Source organism: Notamacropus eugenii, chromosome 2 (genome assembly GCF_028372415.1).
Source record: "Notamacropus eugenii isolate mMacEug1 chromosome 2, mMacEug1.pri_v2, whole genome shotgun sequence".
NCBI classification, from domain to species: Eukaryota; Metazoa; Chordata; class Mammalia; order Diprotodontia; family Macropodidae; genus Notamacropus; species Notamacropus eugenii.
In genome coordinates, this window is record NC_092873.1 from 296033439 (window position 1) to 296052816 (window position 19378).

The following is a 19378-nucleotide window of genomic DNA, read 5'->3' on the forward strand; positions in this document are numbered from 1 at the left end:
ATAGGGGAACCATTTGCCCCTTTGGTGACCAGAGACATTCTCTTCCCCACCCCAACCCCCTAGCAATTACCTGCCTACTGTAATAGAAAGCTTAAGGAGTTATTTGCCAGCCACAGTCTATCTGGATAGAAATGAAACCTTCCTGCTTTCTTGTTCTGGCAAATATACTATCTTTACATAGGGTGTCATTAGAGGGAAGAATGAACCTCTGAAGATACCTAATTTTGGCATAATCTCTGGTCACTTTGAGTCTCATTGTCTGTTTGAAAATTTTATCTCCATAAAGCCCACGAATCAGATGCTTTTGGCAAGATGTCTCTAGATTTTCTCACCCTGACCACTTTCACATAGAAAATTTAGGTTTGGTATCTTGTTGAATTTCCCACCAGTTTAAAAATGATCATTGCTAATAGACTACAAGAATCTAAGAGGTATATATTTCTTACTGCTCCATCAAAAATTGATTTCTACTCTTTCATTCCTACAGGTAGACAATTCTTCTCTCACTGGTGAATCTGAACCGCAAACCAGGTCTCCTGATTTCACTAATGAAAACCCACTGGAAACTAGGAACATTGCCTTTTTCTCCACCAACTGCGTGGAAGGTAAACCATTTTGACAGTTTTGTAAATATGATACATATTCAAGCACAGCATGAGGTTTATCTTGACAATTGTCTGAGTGTCTGGTTTATGATTACAAGCTGGTGTTCCTATCTACATTTATATTAAAGTACCTGCCACCCAGTAAATGCACTTAAGGGTACTATGCCAACTGACTAGATTTCTTTCCTCAATTCACTCCCCTAACCTCTTGCAAATGGATAGTTACCAAATCAGCAGTTCTCAAAGAGTAACCTGGGGACCTCAGACCCTTTCAGGCAGTTGTGAAGTCAGAACTGTTTTCATAATAATAACCAGTAAAAGATCTTTTTTTTGCCTTTTTCATGCATTCTCTCAGAAGTGTGCAGTGTAATATTCTAGAGGCTGTATGAGCCTGAAGATCTAACTACAAACATAGACTGTTAATAGCTTGCCTCAGTAGGTATAACTCACTTAAACAAAAAGCTCTTTGGGCTCCTTTTAATTTTGAAGAGCACAGAGGGTCCTAAGATGAAAAAAAACTGGAGAACTGATGATCTAGATTTCATCTAGGATGGACCCATGAATCTATTTCAGGGTTTCTAAGCTCTTGAATGATAGGGAAAATGACATCTTTATTTTCACCAACCTAATGGAAATTTTACATTTCTTTCAATTAATGAATATGGCAACAAAACATGATGAGTAGAAGGTCCACAGGCTTCATCAGACTGCCAGACACACAAATTAAGAGCCCCTGGACCAGATGTTAACTTTGCCCTCTTATGGGAAGGAAACTCCTTTATCTGTAGATTATCAACCACTCGTTTCATCAAAGGTCACAAACTTTTTCAAGCGAACAGCCCTTTGAATTCTCTGTAAGCACAGATAAAGAATACCTGAATCTATGGGGTATGTTTACCTTGCAATGTGCTGAAACTGAGTGTAGCTTTATTGGTCAGAAAGTTTTGTGTTCTCTGGTATATACAGACTGGTATAATGTTTCCTCTCCAAGGCACTGCTCGAGGTATCGTTGTATACACTGGGGATCGAACTGTAATGGGACGGATTGCTACACTTGCCTCTGGGCTAGAAGGTGGCCAGACTCCCATTGCAGCAGAAATTGAACATTTCATCCATCTTATCACTGGTGTCGCCGTATTCCTGGGAGTTACCTTCTTTATCCTTTCTCTGATTCTTGAATACACTTGGCTGGAAGCGGTCATTTTCCTCATTGGTATCATTGTTGCCAATGTGCCAGAGGGCTTGCTGGCCACAGTCACGGTAAGAGGGATTGAGAGGGACGTGGACCTTTGGGATAACTAGTAGCAAGTAACATATGCACAAAAAAAAAATGACTTTAAGACTTTGTTTATTCTGAGGTATTGAGAGTAGTTATTAATCCTCAAAGTATTCCTGCATAAGACATAAAAGCTTAATGCATGAGAGGAGGGGGTCTGGTCCCCCCCCTAAAAAATGGAATTAATGACTGTTGCTTGTTCATTAAATTTTTATTGGTTAGTTGATGGTTATTCTTGGAAAAGGAGCAGAACCTGAAAGATACTTCTGTAGATAAAGAACTGGTGAAGCCCTGAGAAGTCAAGCCAGACCTTGGACAAGGTAAATTAAGTCAGAACTGTCTTCTTTGAAATGTTTGCTTAGGTATGTCTGACCCTGACTGCTAAAAGAATGGCTCGTAAGAACTGCCTGGTAAAAAACTTGGAAGCTGTGGAAACATTGGGCTCCACATCCACCATCTGCTCTGATAAAACTGGAACCCTGACTCAGAATCGGATGACCGTAGCTCATATGTGGTTTGACAATCAAATCCACGAAGCTGATACTACAGAAAACCAGAGCGGTGAGAAAGTCATTCCATCAACAATGCATGTTAGACTGTCCTAGTTAGGCTTAAAAGTCAGGCTCAACTTGGAGGGATATACATATAGATAGATAGATAGATAGATAGATAGATAGATAGATAGATAGATAGATAGATAGAAATTTTTTTTCCTCTTGTAAAAATTTTATTTTTTTTATTTATGGAATGAAACAAGAATTTTTATAACATAGTACAATTAAAAAGCCATTTGTAAGTGAAACTAATCTGTTAGGCACAATTTTCTACTTTTTTCAAATATACACAGTTATCATGTAAATTTCTTCCCTCTCCCATGGCTACCATTAGACACAAATATGGGTGTGTGTAAAATTTTATACATCTGTTTATCAGTTTTTTTTCTCTTAAAGGTGCCCAAAGATAGTATCAGATTTATTTCTTGTCCTATTCAGATTCTGTCAAGTCAATTGAAAAATGACTTTCTGTAGAAAGCTATCTGAATTTAGGCTAGTTTCCAAAGTCATTCCAAAATTCAAATTATTCCAGGTGAGCATAGACACTTAAAAATGGAGTCTTCAGAAGGCGTAGGAAAGTACCTTGTACTGTCTATGCCTGTTGGTGGTTACACCAGTTCATTTCTGACAGTCCAGTGCATACAATCCCACTCTACCCCAACTAGTAACCCTCCTTTGTAACAAGAGAAAAATAGACCAAATGTGAATATAGGCAACATTCCATGTGTCCTATTGCAGAGAGGAAGGAGGTACTTAATGTTTAGAACACAATTTTTTTGAAGGTTCGTTTGATTGAATTAATTTTTATACATACAGTGTCTCTGTCTGTCTTCCTCAGGTGTCTCTTTTGATAAGACTTCAACTACTTGGCTTGCTCTGTCCAGAATTGCAGGACTGTGCAATCGTGCTGTATTTCAGGCTAATCAGGAAAACCTGCCTATTCTGAAGGTAAGCTTTTGAGACTCCAGCATACCTTAAGATTTCAGGCCTACCTGAAGTAACAGATTTGGGAAACCCACTTTGAGGGAGTATGTAGGGACAGATCTGGGTATTCTTTAATGTCTCAGGTCTAGCTACATCATGTTCCATTGCTAAAAGACCCAGAATAGCTTTTTATTTGGTGGAGGGCAGACCCACATTTCATTCACCAAGTGCAGTGAAATCCTTATCTTTTTCCTACATCTTTAAAAGTACTGAGGAAAATCAAAACACTGGAAGAATGGATACTTTCAGTGCAAAAACTTGACTTGGAGAGCGATTTGTCAAAGAAACCTAGCATTAACACAATATATAATAATATATGATATATGATATGTATGTATATGTATATATATATATATCCATATCCAAGCAACACTAAAAGCAGATTTCCCTGTTAATAGGGATGGGAACTTACGTCATTTAATTGGCTTAGGGGAGTAAATACCCACTACTAATGCAGGGTAGCCCTATCTCTGTAACTTAGAGATTTAGAGTAGAGAGTAGCCCAGGAAACTGAATCACTCGAGTCCAGTCACTCAAGATGATCTCTCGTAGGTAGGACTTCAAAGTGGGTGGGTGTTCCTCATGCTTCTCGGCCATGGTTCTTCTTTTCTTACCCATTGATATGTATGTGATACATTGGATAAAATACTAGATTTTAGAATTGAAGACTTGGGTTGGATTTCCAGTCCAATTATTTATTTAACCTTTGGTATGGCTAGTTCCTTTGGGGGTAGGGAGGAAACCATGTTACAGGAGCTTAAGAAGTTAGAGCATTTTGCTCATCCTTAATTTGCTTGGTCTTTTCAACTCAGTGTAGTGGATTTCTCATGAATACTTCTCATGAATTTCTTTATCTGTAAGGAGTGGAAAATCTTAGGTCATAAATTTACCCACAGCCTTTAGTCTGAAAAGGAACTTAAAGAAGACTCTTAGGTACTTTTGACTCCAAACTAAGACTGCCTCTTGGGAATTTTAGTTGCTGAGGTTTATATTTGGGGTAACCACTTGGGGTTAAGAGGTAGCCTAGATAAAATAGAATGAGGTCAGTTAGTTAGGGGACCACTAGGCAATACAGTGGGTAGAGCTCCAGGCCTGATTTCAATCTGACCTCAGACACTTACTAGCTGTGTGAGCCTGGGCAAGTCATTTAACCTCCTTTTACCTCAGTTTCTTTATCTGTAAAATGCAGATAATAATACCACCTATAATTGTAAAGCACTTTGCATAGTGTTTAAGTGTTGTCCAATATTAGCTAGTAGTAGTATTCTCAGTTAGGGGCCTTTGAGTTTTAAGATACCCCTTATCACAAAAGAAGGTTTTTTCCCTTGGTGTTAAGTTAATGTTGAGGCTGTTGATCTTGGGATAAACCATGAGATTCTACTTTTGCTTCCTTTTTCTAGAAAGTGGAAATTTCCTACTCTTGACCTTAGAGATCCGTTAGGATATCCCTTGTGGAAAGAATTTTCTGTCCTAGAGCATTGAGAGGCTAATGATAGTTGGCTGGCTGATGTACTACCCAGATCACACATAGTGGTGTTTGCACATCAGAGGAGTTTGTGAATACTGAAAACAGCACAGATTGACTGTTTTTAGTAACTAGAGGTTTCTTGGAACAGATGATCCCGTCGTTTCAAATTTCTGACTTTTCTCAGACCTTGCCAGTCACCTTAGAGAGTTTTCAGCATGTTCATATAAGCATGACCTAATGCCTTGGGTAATAATCTGAAATCTTAGATTTGAATTAAAATGTTGACGTGGCCATGAGACCTTTTGGTTATGCTTTGTTTTATTCTTTTGGCTTGGAGCCTTTAAACCCTGGACAAATTTGCATGATTAAGATAATGCTTCAATTACAAGGTCCTTCAGTCTGCCCTTGAACTCTTGCTTGCTTACCTGACCTTCAGAGCACTTACATAAAAGGCCACGTGAATTGAATTAGAGTATAGATCAACACTTCCTGGGTGGGACAACTGCAGCCTGAAGTTAGAAAATAGGGTGGGTCAAAAATGGAATGAGAGAGTCTTGTTCCCTGAAGGGGCAGTGGCACATTACCTTTATAGCTGTCCTACAGCTTTTGAACAGAGAATGGTTCAGATCAGGCTACAGCTGTGAGAGTCACAGGAAACTCTACCAGCACAGACATGGTTTCCCCATTTCTGCCCACCTATACTCTCTCTCCCTTTTTCTTTTCTTTTTCCATTTTCCCCAGTACACTCAAATATAATATAACCAGTAATATGAAGTTATTTATAATCTCATTTTCAAAGCTGTCTTGCTCAATGCTAAAAATCTTTTCATGTCATTAACAGATAATGTTTTTTGTTTGCAGCGGGCAGTTGCTGGAGATGCTTCTGAATCAGCCCTCTTAAAATGCATTGAAGTGTGCTGTGGTTCTGTCAAAGAAATGAGAGAGAGATATGCCAAAATTGTGGAGATACCCTTCAACTCCACCAACAAGTACCAGGTTAAATGAGATTTCTTTGTGTGGGTTGGTGCCAGGAATGAGTGGGAAAAGAAGATGGTGGGGGAGGAAGCATTTTCCATTTCTACTTTGTAGGAGTAAAATGCCCTTTAAAGAAACAAGTCACAATTATGTGGCTCTGCATTCTCAAGCATTCAGATTTGCCCTGGACCAAAACTAGGATGCTTCTAAACTATGTGGCGTTGAATTTTAATAGAAGAAATTATTGTTCAAAGTTACTTTTCTTTTAGGTGTTGATTGAGATTTGTTATGACTTCATTTTTTAATTCTTTGCTTCAGCAATTTTGTAAGGTTTCTAAGTCTTATGAGTTTATAATACATCACAAGCCACATTTGTTGGTTTTTTTCTCCCTGCTCCTTGGGAATCTTCATTTTAAAATTGACCTAATTCAACCTCTGGTCTCCATGTTATTATACCTGTAGTATTGTGGTACTGTGTCTCCCCCACCACCTCGATAGTGCATCCTTGATTGTTTCATGTGTAATACTTCTCCTCCCCCTAAGATGCCATATCTGACTTGGTTAGGGGATAGGAACCATGATTTCTTTGGTATAGGGCACTCCCAGATTAGCCTTCTTAATACCAGGGCAGGTCAGCACCTTCTGCAATGGTTTCTAAGCTGTCTTAGTATACTCAGACTTAACCTAAAGTCATGTAACTCAGTATGTGTCAGACACACAAAAACTGGGACTTGAACCCTTCCACACCACATCTAATTTAACTTGGACATTGCAAAATATCTTTCAGCTTTCTATCCATAAGAACCCAAACACATCTGAACCCCGACATCTGTTGGTGATGAAGGGTGCTCCTGAAAGAATCCTGGACCGCTGCAGCTCCATTCTGATGCATGGCAAAGAACAGCAGCTGGATGAAGAACTAAAAGATGCCTTTCAGAATGCCTACTTGGAGCTGGGAGGTCTTGGAGAAAGAGTGTTAGGTAAAAGAGATGGGGATAGTGTTCCTGTCTTCCCAAGTATAAACCCAGTGAGGGGAAGGAGAGAGACTCTAGCACTGTGATGTATACCTAGGCAATTTCTATTATAGCGGTTTATGGGAAAGTCCTAACAGTGCTTTATCTCAGAAATTCAGCCTGTGATTGTTATTTATACATTCTCTGGCTCAGTAAATGGGCCTTCCTTATCATTCCTTATCAAGAGTAGCAATTCCCAACCTCTGTGGCAAGGGTAATCTTCCTTTTTATCTAAAACAAATAGATTCACAAACTTGAATTTTAAACCCATTCAAAAAATTCTTTTCTAATGGATACAGACAAACAGCTGGTCCCTAAGTATCCCTTCCTTGGAATTCTGTAGTTGGTTATGATATATTTTCTGGATGATCCACACATTCATCCTGAGTAATATCTTCTAATAGTCAGCTGCCTCCCCATCTGCCAATAAGTGAGTGACCAGAGAATACAAATATTAAAATGTTGGCCTGAACAAAGCATAACTGAGTCAGTTTTCTGAGGTGGGTGGGTAGGGTGGACAGAGGGGCAGCCTTGTCCCCATTTCTGCAGCCAAGGATTTTGCTATACAGAATTAACTATAGAAATGACTTGCAAAAGGCCAGAGTGACTTGGCTTAGACCTAGAGCACAAAGATCAGAATTTCACGTCTTAACCACTGGACTTGGAGGTTCTTAACTTGGGGTCCAGATGGATTTCATGGGTTTTGTGAACTTGGATGGGAGAAAAAAAAGTCATCACCATCGTCCCTTTGTTTTCCTTTTTAATGGGGGGGCGCACAGAGTTAAGTGATTTGCCCAGAGTCACACAGCTAGTAAGTTTCTGAGGCCCAATTTGAACTCAGGTCTTCCTGACTCAAGATCCAATGCTCTATTGCTGTATCTCCTGGCTCTCCCTTCCCTTTTAATCCTATGGATTTTATATAATATGCAATTAAAAGCATTATTCTGAAAAGGGAGGCAGTTCCCAAACTGCCATGAGAAGGAGTCCATGACAAAAAAAAAAAATTAAAAGAGACTCTTAACTGTGCTGGGTGATTGCCATCCCTCCATCTTCTCTAGTCTTTTCAGAGCATCCATAAATTAGAACTAGGAAGGGATCTTAGAGCTACTCTTCATTTTACATGGAAAAAAACTGAAGCTCCAAGTGAAAATATCCATTTGAATTTGAACTCTGGATCTCTGCCTCAATTCATCATTGTTTCCAGCCCCTAAAAAAATGCTAGTGATCCAAGAAAGTTAGCCATTCAAAGGCCTCATAGATAGAAAACAATTCATGTATCAGGTTGTGGACTAAAGTCGCCCAAATAAAGACATACAAGGTCTCTTGCCATTGGGTGATTCCAAGATACGTTGGTATTTGTGAGGATCTCCAGTTGTCTTGTTTTCCCATACAGGCTTTTGTCACCTCTACCTACCTGATGAACAGTTTCCTGAAGGATTCCAGTTTGATACAGATGAAGTGAACTTCCCTGTGGATAACCTCTGCTTTGTTGGGCTCATCTCCATGATCGATCCTCCCCGGGCTGCTGTCCCTGATGCTGTGGGCAAATGCAGAAGTGCTGGCATTAAGGTATTTTTCCCACACCTGTTCCCACTACATCCAGTGGGGAATGGGGAAATCAGGTTCCTTGCTTTAGGTATAGTTTAACATTACTATCATTTTTGTTTTGTGTAGCCCTACTTCCACCAAACCCTGACCATTTTGCTGTAAACAGAAGCAGATGTACCACAGTTTTGAGTTTTTTTCAGTCTTTGAAGGGTAGAGAATGGAACAAAACTAAACTTTCTGAATTTTGAAATGTTCTTTTGATTAATGCAGGCAGATACACACTTTTACATCTCTTGCTCTTAACTTGTGCTATTTATTTAATACATGTAGCATCTAGTTTTCATTTAAAATTTTGCTAATGGGGTTGAGTATTTTGTGTGATTCTTATTTGGAGTTCTTACATTTTAGTTTTGCTCCATACTTATTAAATCAGGAAATTTCTTTTTTATTAATGTTGCTATTGGGTCCCCCCCTCCTCCAACTAAATAACCCTTTTGTTTGGTCCCAGCCTCCCTTCACTAATAAACAATTCATTGTAACTTAGAGAGTAATCTGAGGCACTGGGAGTCTCGGTGATTTATTTGCCCATGGTCACACAGCTAGTTGTATGTGTGAGGTTGGAATCAACCCTCATCTGCCTGAGTCCCAAGACCAGCCCTCTGTCCTCTCTGCCCAGCCTCCTTCTTGGGAACAAAATACTGCTTTTTCATTGGTCTTTTTAGCCATCACAAGTAGCTATTTTCTTTCATTTGTTCTCTTGGCAGTTATAAGAACTGGATCTTTTCCTCTTTTTCTCCTACCAGGTGATCATGGTTACTGGAGACCATCCAATCACAGCTAAAGCTATTGCAAAAGGTGTAGGCATCATCTCAGAAGGCAATGAGACCGTGGAAGACATTGCTGCCCGTCTCAACATTCCTGTGAGCCAAGTGAATGCCAGGTAATGCCAGCTCTTTTTGCTGAGATGGCTATTTTGTGAAATCAGACAGAGTGATCTCTGGTTTTTCTCTTTCTCCTTTATACAGCATAAGCAAACAATGTTCTTCTCTGCATGAGCATATCAGCAGTTTAGAAAGTCAGGTGTGAACAGGCTTGCCAAGAAGTTTAGAGAGCAAAGCTTAGCATCCCCTAGTTTGCAGCCCAGGATGAAAGCTACATGTTTGTTCATTCTTTTTCCCACCCCCCAATATTCCTAAGGCAACGTGGGTTTTGGAGCAGTCTCTCAAAAGTAGCTCAGATGTGCTTAACTGTTAGCCCAAGTTTAGCTGGCCGGACATCATCATGGATGTTGTTCCCCAGTTGTTCATCTTTGGAAAAGACACCAGTCACCTTCCTAGGTGATGTGGAAACCAGCTAAGCCCTTCATGAAAATTGACAGTTTGTTAGAACCTAGAACTAGGTAAACCTCCCTTTCTGTGAGTCCTGCTTGGGAAGTTGAGGTTGGAGAAAAAGATGGGGCAACACTTTTTGAAGCAACCTAAGCCTCCTTTAAAGATAGCAAGGGAAATGAGAAAAAATACCAGTCCACCACAATAAGAAAGTAGAGTATAATAAAACAGGAGCAGTAATCCATAGAACTTAAACCTTTAAAGTTTTTCTCCCTGAACTAATCAGGGAGCTAGAGTAGCATTAGAGAGCTGACTTCAGAATCAAGAAGCCACATTGCGCTCTGTCTAGTCCCTGCTCCCAATAACTGGGTAACTCTGGATAAGGCACTTATCTTTTGGTTGCCTAGACAACAGCCCCTGATACTACAAGTTGCTTAGGGTAGTTACTGGTCTGCATTGATAGATAGAAGGAATCACCTCACCAAGGAGTTCCTAGGACAAAAATATTCCAGTAACCAAAACAAGTCAACTTCTTTGAGTTATCAAGAGAGAAAATCACCTGTCTAAGCCCCTTTTGGTTCTAAATTAGGCATGTAGATCTAGTCTGAATACTGAGTCATTGAGTTAGGGGAATCCAAATCAGTAAAGGCAAACCACAGGATACATTTTTTTAATTGCTGAAGAAAACTGGAATAAGCCCCTCATTTTCTAGAAAAAAGGGGCTGGGGACACTTGATGTGCCCAGAATCAAACAATTAGAAAGCTGCCATGCCAAGACCAGTGTTATTTTCCATGGCATCTTCCATGCTTATCCCCAGTCCTTTCAAAATAAGATTCCTGAAACATTTAGCCATCAGTATTGATTCAACTTGATTTTCATTTGTCAGCCTCCTCCTAAGTTAGGTCACGTAGCTAAGAAACTTCCAAGAGGGTTTGATTAAAACTCCAGAAGGAAAGGAGATGGCTTCCCTTGGCTGCTAGCATCTTGTGGTCACTTTGTCCTTTTCCCCCGGAGCTAAAATGCATTTCTGTACTGCTTTGGGGTTTGCAAAACACTTTTCTGTACAGATATATCTGCAACAAACACAAATATGTGATATGTCATCATACTTGTGCATCTATGTAACAGTCATTTTGTTGTGCATATACACAAGTATATGTATCAAATATTTGTGTTTATGTGCAAGTTATGTAGATTTTATATATATAAATCATTTTGTATGTATATATACGTATATACACAAATGTATATCACGTTTGTGATTACATACAGTAAATCATGTAAATAGTATATGTAGACATATTTCTATTTTATATAGTTATATTTTACAAGCATGTGCGTGGTGTATACATTTGTTGTATATGTGTAGGCATTGCCCCCATTTTACAGATGAGGGGAGTGAGGCAGAGAGGACTTAAAAGTGCGGTGTTTGTTTGAAATCCTAGAGATGCCAAGGCCTGTGTGGTGCATGGCAGCGATCTGAAGGACATGACTTCTGAACAACTGGATGACATCCTGAAGCACCACACTGAGATTGTCTTTGCCAGAACTTCTCCCCAGCAGAAGCTCATTATTGTGGAAGGTTGCCAGAGACAGGTCAGAGAGCAGTCCTTGCAGAATGGTGGGAGGGAGCAGGCTACTCCCTGGGGTTTGCTGGTGGCTCACAATGAGTTTCGGAGCCTTCACCACCTGTGGAATTCACACTGCACAGCCCCAGCCTGATACCTTTGGTGGAATCTGTAGCAGGTTCTTGAGGAATCATGAGTCTATGCATAGTAGTATGCAAGGGCTAAACTACAATGTCTTCTCTCAGCCTGGGGAGAAAATAAAGAAAAAGCAGCAGAGGCTTCATTTTCCTCATCTGCCAAGCAGGGGTGCCAAAAGATGACCTAAGATCCCCTCCAGCACCAAAGAGCCTAGGATGCTTCTGGTTTATTGATTTCAAAACCACTGTCAGGGAGAAGTAGAGAAACACTCCGATTCAATCCTAGGCTCAGTAGGGATGCCCTGGACCGGGATTCTTTCTACTCAGCAGTATCTTTCCCCTTTGAAAATTGATATGAAAGTGATCGGGAAACCCGTGCTACATTTGCAGGGCAGAAACAAAACTTCACTTTGGCATGCTGAAGATGCTAGGAGAGTACCTGATAACTAATGAGACTAATTTTGGAGGCCCCTTCCCCCTCCCCATAGCTAGTGCCTCAAAGGCGAAGGTCTCCTTTATTAACCTTTTCCTTTTCTCTGGGCAGGGTGCTATTGTGGCTGTAACTGGGGATGGCGTGAACGATTCTCCTGCCCTTAAGAAAGCAGACATTGGGGTTGCTATGGGCATTTCCGGCTCCGATGTGTCCAAGCAGGCTGCTGATATGATCCTCCTTGATGACAACTTTGCTTCTATTGTGACTGGAGTCGAAGAAGGTACAAGAAACTCTGATGCTGCTGGCTTCTACTAGAAATCTTCTCATCAAAGAGATGCTCCATTTTGAATGCATTTGTTTTGCACCTTTTTTCTGACTCCTTAATGCAGCTTTGTCATAAATGATCTTGCTTTTTACTAGGTCGACTGATCTTTGATAATCTGAAAAAATCCATTGCATATACACTGACCAGTAACATTCCCGAAATCACCCCTTTCCTCATCTTTATCATCGCAAATATTCCACTGCCCTTGGGGACTGTCACCATTCTCTGCATTGACTTGGGAACTGACATGGTAAGTTCAGGAGACAGCTTCCACATAGGATATAGCAAACATTTTGTTCCCTGGTGGATATTACATCATGGAGGGGGGGAGTGGGGTACACTGATGTTGTCCTCATCCACTGCAGGAATATGTCCAGATTATCCTCATAGGTCCTAAAGAATGTGCTTAGTCACAAAAGCTGGGTGGCTCGATAATCTCCCTCCTTCCTTATTTTTCATAGAATCCTTGTTGGAAAGGACCTTAGAGGTCATCTACTCCATTTCTATTTTTAGTTGAGTACATGTTTTGAATACCTCTATCCCAAAGGGAGAGCGTGGCAGAAACATTTTGTATTGTGATGGCTTTCCCTTGATGTTTTCATGTTATCAGTGACACCTTTTTATCAGATAGCAGGATGTCTTCCCCTTTGCAAACTGTATCAGGTAACCAGACCATAACACCATCTCACTTTTAGAATAACTTAAACCAGATTGGGACAATAAGGTTACTTTAGCCTTTTAAAACTCAAGAAAGATTACAGCACCTCTTTGCCATGTCCTGTGCTGGTCACAACTGTAGTCATAAAAGTCCTCTGTCCTTCTACCAAGGTACCAGCTATTTCCCTGGCTTACGAACAAGCTGAGAGTGACATCATGAAGAGACAACCAAGAAATCCCAAAACCGACAAACTGGTGAATGAGAGACTGATTAGCATGGCCTATGGACAGATCGGTAAGCAGCAAACATCGTGTCTGTGCTGAGTTCAAAGCAAAATCTACAAAAGCCTTAGAGAATCTCTTCCCTTCTTTATCTCGGAAAGTGCCTCGAGATTAACACGTTAATTCTTGCCAAGTCACTTTTAGAGGAGTTTTGGGCTTTTTACTCAACATTTGCTATTTATTTCCTGGAGTACTTTCTGGCAATTGAGGACAAGCTTAACCTTGGGAAGCCCAGAAAGGAAGCATCCATAGGAGATGCTTTCAAATAACAACCCTTAGTCTGAATTGGACCTTAGGCTTGCAATGAATGCTAGAGAGTTTCCAAGCCTAGAGACTTTGGTAGGTCACTTTGTGAGAAAAGATCATTTCTTAGAGATGAAAATCCTAAACTCTTAAGTAAGAACTGAAAGACAGAAAGGTTTCTCTCTCACACATTCTCTGTCCTTTCTCTTACATTCTCTGGGAGATCTCCTTTCATTATGGACATTAAGACATCTGGAATTTGTATTGTTAGAAAGTTAGGCTTTCTAGGATATTTGGTTTAGTAAAAGTGTGCAGAGATAGCAAGGATGGGTTTAAGGCCCCCACCAAGACCACCAAGGAAAAAAAATGGGAAGCTAGTACTTCTGGTGACAACTCACAGACGTAATAGACTCCTAGTAGAACGGTTAAATAAATTAAAGTTTATTAAGCACTGGGGATAACAAAGGCAAAAGATGGTCCATTCTCAAGAAAGTTAGTCTTAAGGAGGAGCACCATGCAAATAACTATAAATAAGGTATATACAGGATAAATTGAAAATGGGAAGGTACTCTCATTAAAGGAAATCAGGAAAGGCTTCCTCGTGTGGGAATTTAGCTGGGACTTGCCGGGACACCTTGATGAGGTGGACAGGTATCCCCCCAGCATGGAGGATAGCCAATGAAAATGCCTGGAGTGTTGAGGAGTTGATAGAGCTTGGAAAGGTCAGCTCACTCATGTTCAGAGGCAAGCTACCTGCAGAGAACAACTTTGTTCCTGTGAAATCACCCAGGAACGAACTGTTTCCACCTTCTTTGGGGGGGTAGGGAGTTCTCACCATAACTCTTGAGCTTTTGGGGTAAGTCCTAAAGTACTAGCTACATATTAATGGGCAAGTCAGGTTTATCATTTTGTCATCAGTTACCTGGAATGATAGTTTGGTATAGAGAAAAGAAGGGTGGGCCAGAAAGTTCAGATGTAGCTCATTGGTTAATGGGACTAGGAAGAGAGCCTCATTACCTTTATTTCCAAACCTCTGAAAGAGCAATAATCAATTCCTTCCCCATCGAACCTCTCAAACTACAGTGGAGATGACCCAAGTTAATGTCCTTTATGTAAAAGGGCTGACACCCTTGTGGAGAATAAAGGGGTATGGTATTGAAAGAGCCTGTTTTCTCCTTTCTCAGGTATGATCCAAGCTCTTGGAGGCTTCTTTACATATTTTGTAATTCTGGCAGAAAATGGTTTCCTACCCTCAGGCCTGTTAGGGATCCGAGTGGACTGGGATGACCGATGGACGAATGATGTGGAGGACAGCTATGGTCAGCAGTGGGTAAGACCTCTTGGATGGCTTTCCGAGACTAGGGGAAGACAGAGGCCAAGGTGGTTGACTTGTGTGTGTTTCAACGTGTTTTTGTCTCCCTCTCAGACCTACGAACAGAGGAAAATTGTGGAGTTCACTTGCCACACAGCCTTCTTTGTCAGTATTGTGGTGGTGCAGTGGGCTGACTTGATCATTTGTAAGACCAGAAGGAATTCAGTCTTCCAGCAGGGAATGAAGTAAGTAGCACATGCTAAAAAGTCATAGCCCAAAAGGAGAGCTCTGATATAAAGTACTTCACAGCCTTCTGATGGTAGTGAGTCATCCTCTGGGGACATCAGGATAGAGAATCTTTTTTCATAACAACTGGGCCCTCTTCCTCCTACCAGGCCCTTTCCTCCTCCCCACCTCAGACATCATAGGTTAAAGGTTTGAGGTTGCAGCTAGTACAGCCCTTTGTTCTTGGGCACAATTCAACCTTAGACACGAAGGCTGAAGTGCTCTGGGCCACTGGTCTCGAGCATTTCCCTGACAGTCACTGGCTGCTTAGTTGTCCACTCTCCCATCATGCCTCCTTTTAAGATGAGATACCAAGAAGGAAAAAAAACAATCATTTTCAAGTAGTTTTCTAAGGTAACTTTATTGAGGTGGAAAACAAACAAGTCTGGAAAGGAACCTGGGGCTGTCGAGGGAAAGTTGTACAATTGGAGTTTAAGGTACTTTGTCATTGGGTCCTCATTCCCATTCAATTTTTTTTCTCTTTCTCTCTCTAGGAACAAGATCTTAATATTTGGCCTCTTTGAAGAAACTGCCCTTGCCGCCTTCCTTTCATATTGTCCTGGAATGGGTGTTGCCCTAAGGATGTATCCCCTCAAGTAAGCTACTAGACACAGTTGATGTCTACAAAAAAAAATTTACAGGCTTCAAGATGTAGCTCTTCTGGCAATTGCTTTCAGGATTTTCTGGAATTTTTTCCAGGTGTGTTTGAGAATTTTAGTTGTCCAGGAGTGGGTCTACTAACCCAGAGGCTACATTGGTTTTGAGTTTGGCCTAGCCTGAGACTTAAAACTGCCTCTGAGGCTTCCTCGCCTGGAACTTGTGACTGATGACATGAGACCGATAGTCTCTTTCCTCCCTAAACAGAAAGCCATGTCTTCCCTGGACATCCATCTGCCAGCAGAAACAGAGCTCTATTTTTAACCCTGCAAACCAGAGATTCTCTAATCTGATGCATTTTTGACCTTTTAACCAAAATGGAGGCACACCTAGATCAGCCAGTACAAATGCAATGGCTAGTGGAGTGGTATTGGAGCAGTTCATTGAGGACTTCTCAAGCCTAAGGATCAATACATCATGCTCTTCTCCACTCCTGAAGAAATAGGAGAGCTTCCTATGGGAAATGAATGGCAGCTGCAGCGGTGATGTTAGACTAGACTGCCCCATAATGGGGAACCTCATAGCAGGTTCCTATTAGAAATCAGTCTTTGTTTAACCTTTTAGTCATCCTGAACTAATTCCATTTGTGTTAGCATGGGAAAGAGTCACAGTGTTCTGAAATTGTAAAAATCCTTTCTGACAGTAGTTTTAAACTCCTCCAAGGTCCTTTACTTTCATTTTGTTGCTGTTGCTTCCCTAACCATGCTTATCTGTAAAATGATGATACCTGGAATACTTGCCCCACAAGCTGGGGTTCAAATGTGTGTGTGTGATATAGCACTAGGAAAACTTTAAAATGCCGTTAATGGCAGCTGTCCCTGTTATGCTAGCACTGGTGAACTATTTTTATTACCACGATGTATAGTTATCTAGCATTTATGTAAAAATGGATTCCTTTGGCTGGGATCTGTGTAGAGGAAATTAAGAGGGACATTCCTTTAAAACTTGGCCAGGACTTTATCCTGCTGGGGCCAGGTTGGGGTTTGGTAGCAGTCTTCAACTAATGAGCTGGAGAACAACCGTCCCCACCCCCAACTTTCCCATGTCATCCAATATCTCCTATGGGTTTTAGCATCTCCAGACTTCAGACTTGAAGCTCATTCATTATCAGTCAGTCAGTAAACATTTATTAAGTGCCTACTATGTGTCCAGACACTGTGCTAAGCACCAGGGATACAAGTAAAAAGAAAACCTGTCACTCACTTTCTTTGTCCCTTGAGGCTTCTGTGACTGGGGTTGACTGGGCCATAGGTCCAAGGTTCAAAAGACCAGCAGATGAAGCAAATAATTGTGCTTTCAACAAAAAAATTTTTAATGGAATCACCACAAAATTAGCAACAGAAAATATGCCCAAATCTCTTCACATCATGAAGAAGAAACCAAAAAAAGGAATAAAATCAAAAAGGGCTAAATAAACACTGTGACCTGATTTCATTTAATGAAAGCTTGTTAGGCCTGAGGCATGTGGCTGCTTATTTCCTTTACTTTTCCTATTTGACCCTCTCTCAGCGTGACTGTGTTGTGTGTTGTTATATGTATCCAGGAGTGTGGTTAGGGTGAGGAAAGATTTCCTTACTGCCCAACAGAGGCACATGACTTCTCTCCTACTCAGTTCTCTCTTCTCCCCCATGTAGCCAAGAGTGTGCATAACTTATTTGATTCTATTTCTAGACCAACTTGGTGGTTCTGTGCCTTCCCGTACTCTCTCCTTATCTTCGTGTATGATGAAGTCAGAAAACTTATCATCAGAAGGAGCCCTGGTGGTAAGGACATTATTATGATGATGATTGGGGAGTGGGAGACAGGTGGTGCCATTTTGGATTTGCCTTTAAAAAGTCTGCGTTCTCTGTACATAAGGACCTGTGAATCGTAACAGTTTGGGGGTGTTTGGTGGGAACCAGTCCCAACCCTTGCTCATAAAGTGCAGGTGTCTGAGCACACCTGAATTTTTAAGTGCTCTTTCATCTGTAGGAATGTTAAGGATCCCGTCCCGTAGCATCCAGTGCCTTTGAAATGCAAAGTAACTACAAGGAAAATTTGATAGCTGTCAGAATTCACAATTATCTACTCAGCCTATACCCTATTCCCAGAGAGAGAATTCATTATTTTGAAGTGAAATTTGGTCATGAGATTAAGATTGCATTCTTAATTTATGGGGAGAAACTCCATCCCTGAGGCTTAGTTTTGCTTATTTATGCTGATAATACTCATTGGTTTTTCTTTGTGGTTTGTTTTCACTTAACAAGAGTTCTAGATCCAATAGCTAACATGGCTTCTTTTTTTCTTCTTTTTTCCCCACCTTTGTTCCCGTGTGTGTCTGTGCCCGTTGGTTCCAGGCTGGGTGGAGAAAGAAACCTACTACTAGTCCCCCTGTACTGCATGTCGTGGGCCATTCCACATATTCTGCATCCATCACCACCTCTTTGTGTAATTCAGTCTTGGAATTCAGAATTTTACCCTGGTAGGAAAGAACCAAAGCATGTGGGGAAAGCAAGCGTGTCCTGGAATGAAGCATGTAGATATGGGGGGAGGGGGGATGGGGCTGCCTGTATACATCCGTCTATGGGAAGGTTTTTATGTGCCTTTTTGTTTTTGTAAAAAAGGAAAAACCGGAAAGACTGAAAGAATACATTTTATATCTGGATTTTTACAATAAAGATGGATTATAACTGAATTTTTCCTGTGTCTTTTTTAGGCGGGGTGTGGGGGGGAGATAATTGGCACAAATACTTAAGATTTGCATCTGCAGTTGGCTTACTTTGTCTTGTAAAGATGGGTGAGTTCACTTGACCCTATTTTCAGATGTCATCTCCATCATTAAAGACATTAGCTCATATCTGTTTCTTTAAATCCATTCAGTCCTATAACTGTGAAGTTCCTTCTTAGTATGCTGCTCACGTAACCTCAAAAGGAAATTTGCACAAGAAGCTTCCAAATCTGAAAAGCCTGAATTATCTACCACATTATTGACTTTTTCCCCTCAATTCCTATAAGCCTTAGATTAAGGACTATTCACTGTGGATTCCAATCTCCAAGAATTTTTATTATTGATTTGTTTTTAAGCAGAACAATCAAATCAACAAACATTTACTAAGCCCCTATTATATGCCAGTGCTGGAACTAGCTATATTTTTTTGTCTTTGTCTGATCTCTGTTTAGTAACAATTGACCAGATAATGTAAATTTCTTCTGATAGAAACTTCACTGAAATCGTAAAGATTTCTTCCATGACACCCAGAGAATCCTTTTGAACTATGACCCACTCAGAGTGCATTAGCACATTAGGAAAATGGTCATCCATATATCCCAGTTGGAGTAAAATAGAATCGGTATTCTGATGTTTAGTTCCTTTAGGTTGGACCCATTCTGTGTCACCTTTCTTCCCTAGGAATTGAGTCTCATGTAAAGTAACCAGGCCTTGTTGGGAAGTGTCAGAGACCAGCATATCGTGTTCATACCTGGAGTAACTGTCATGCCCTTACTGGAATGCATGTAACTGAGGTTCTTTTAGTTGTCACAGAGAAAGAACAGTTTCTGGTATATACATTGTCCATCACAGAATATCTTCCCCCTCATAATTTTCTAGCTAGGCAACAGTGACTTTTAAAGAATGCCTTTTAATCTAAGTCACAGTCTGCCTTTATAAAAAAGAAATCAGCTTTTAACTTCTAGGAAAAGAAACTCTGCCATTCATAGGTGCTGTGACTATTGGGCCCAAGAGCTTCGG

General features: G+C 40.6%; 1 protein-coding gene across 1 annotated transcript in view; it reads left to right on the forward strand.

Moving 5' to 3' along the window:
* Positions 1 to 18325, forward strand: part of ATP1A1 (ATPase Na+/K+ transporting subunit alpha 1) — a 35902-nt gene extending 17577 nt beyond the window's left edge. The window contains exons 7-23 of the mRNA XM_072644458.1: positions 488 to 605; positions 1597 to 1865; positions 2244 to 2442; positions 3274 to 3383; positions 5749 to 5883; positions 6650 to 6842; positions 8269 to 8444; positions 9227 to 9363; positions 11198 to 11348; positions 12002 to 12170; positions 12311 to 12465; positions 13044 to 13167; positions 14582 to 14727; positions 14824 to 14954; positions 15489 to 15590; positions 17323 to 17414; positions 17988 to 18325. Of these exons, the coding sequence (XP_072500559.1) occupies positions 488 to 605; positions 1597 to 1865; positions 2244 to 2442; positions 3274 to 3383; positions 5749 to 5883; positions 6650 to 6842; positions 8269 to 8444; positions 9227 to 9363; positions 11198 to 11348; positions 12002 to 12170; positions 12311 to 12465; positions 13044 to 13167; positions 14582 to 14727; positions 14824 to 14954; positions 15489 to 15590; positions 17323 to 17414; positions 17988 to 18016 (2436 nt within the window). The 3' untranslated portion in view covers positions 18017 to 18325. The remainder of the gene's footprint in view (positions 1 to 487; positions 606 to 1596; positions 1866 to 2243; positions 2443 to 3273; positions 3384 to 5748; positions 5884 to 6649; positions 6843 to 8268; positions 8445 to 9226; positions 9364 to 11197; positions 11349 to 12001; positions 12171 to 12310; positions 12466 to 13043; positions 13168 to 14581; positions 14728 to 14823; positions 14955 to 15488; positions 15591 to 17322; positions 17415 to 17987) is intronic.
* The last annotated feature ends 1053 nt before the right edge of the window (positions 18326 to 19378 follow it).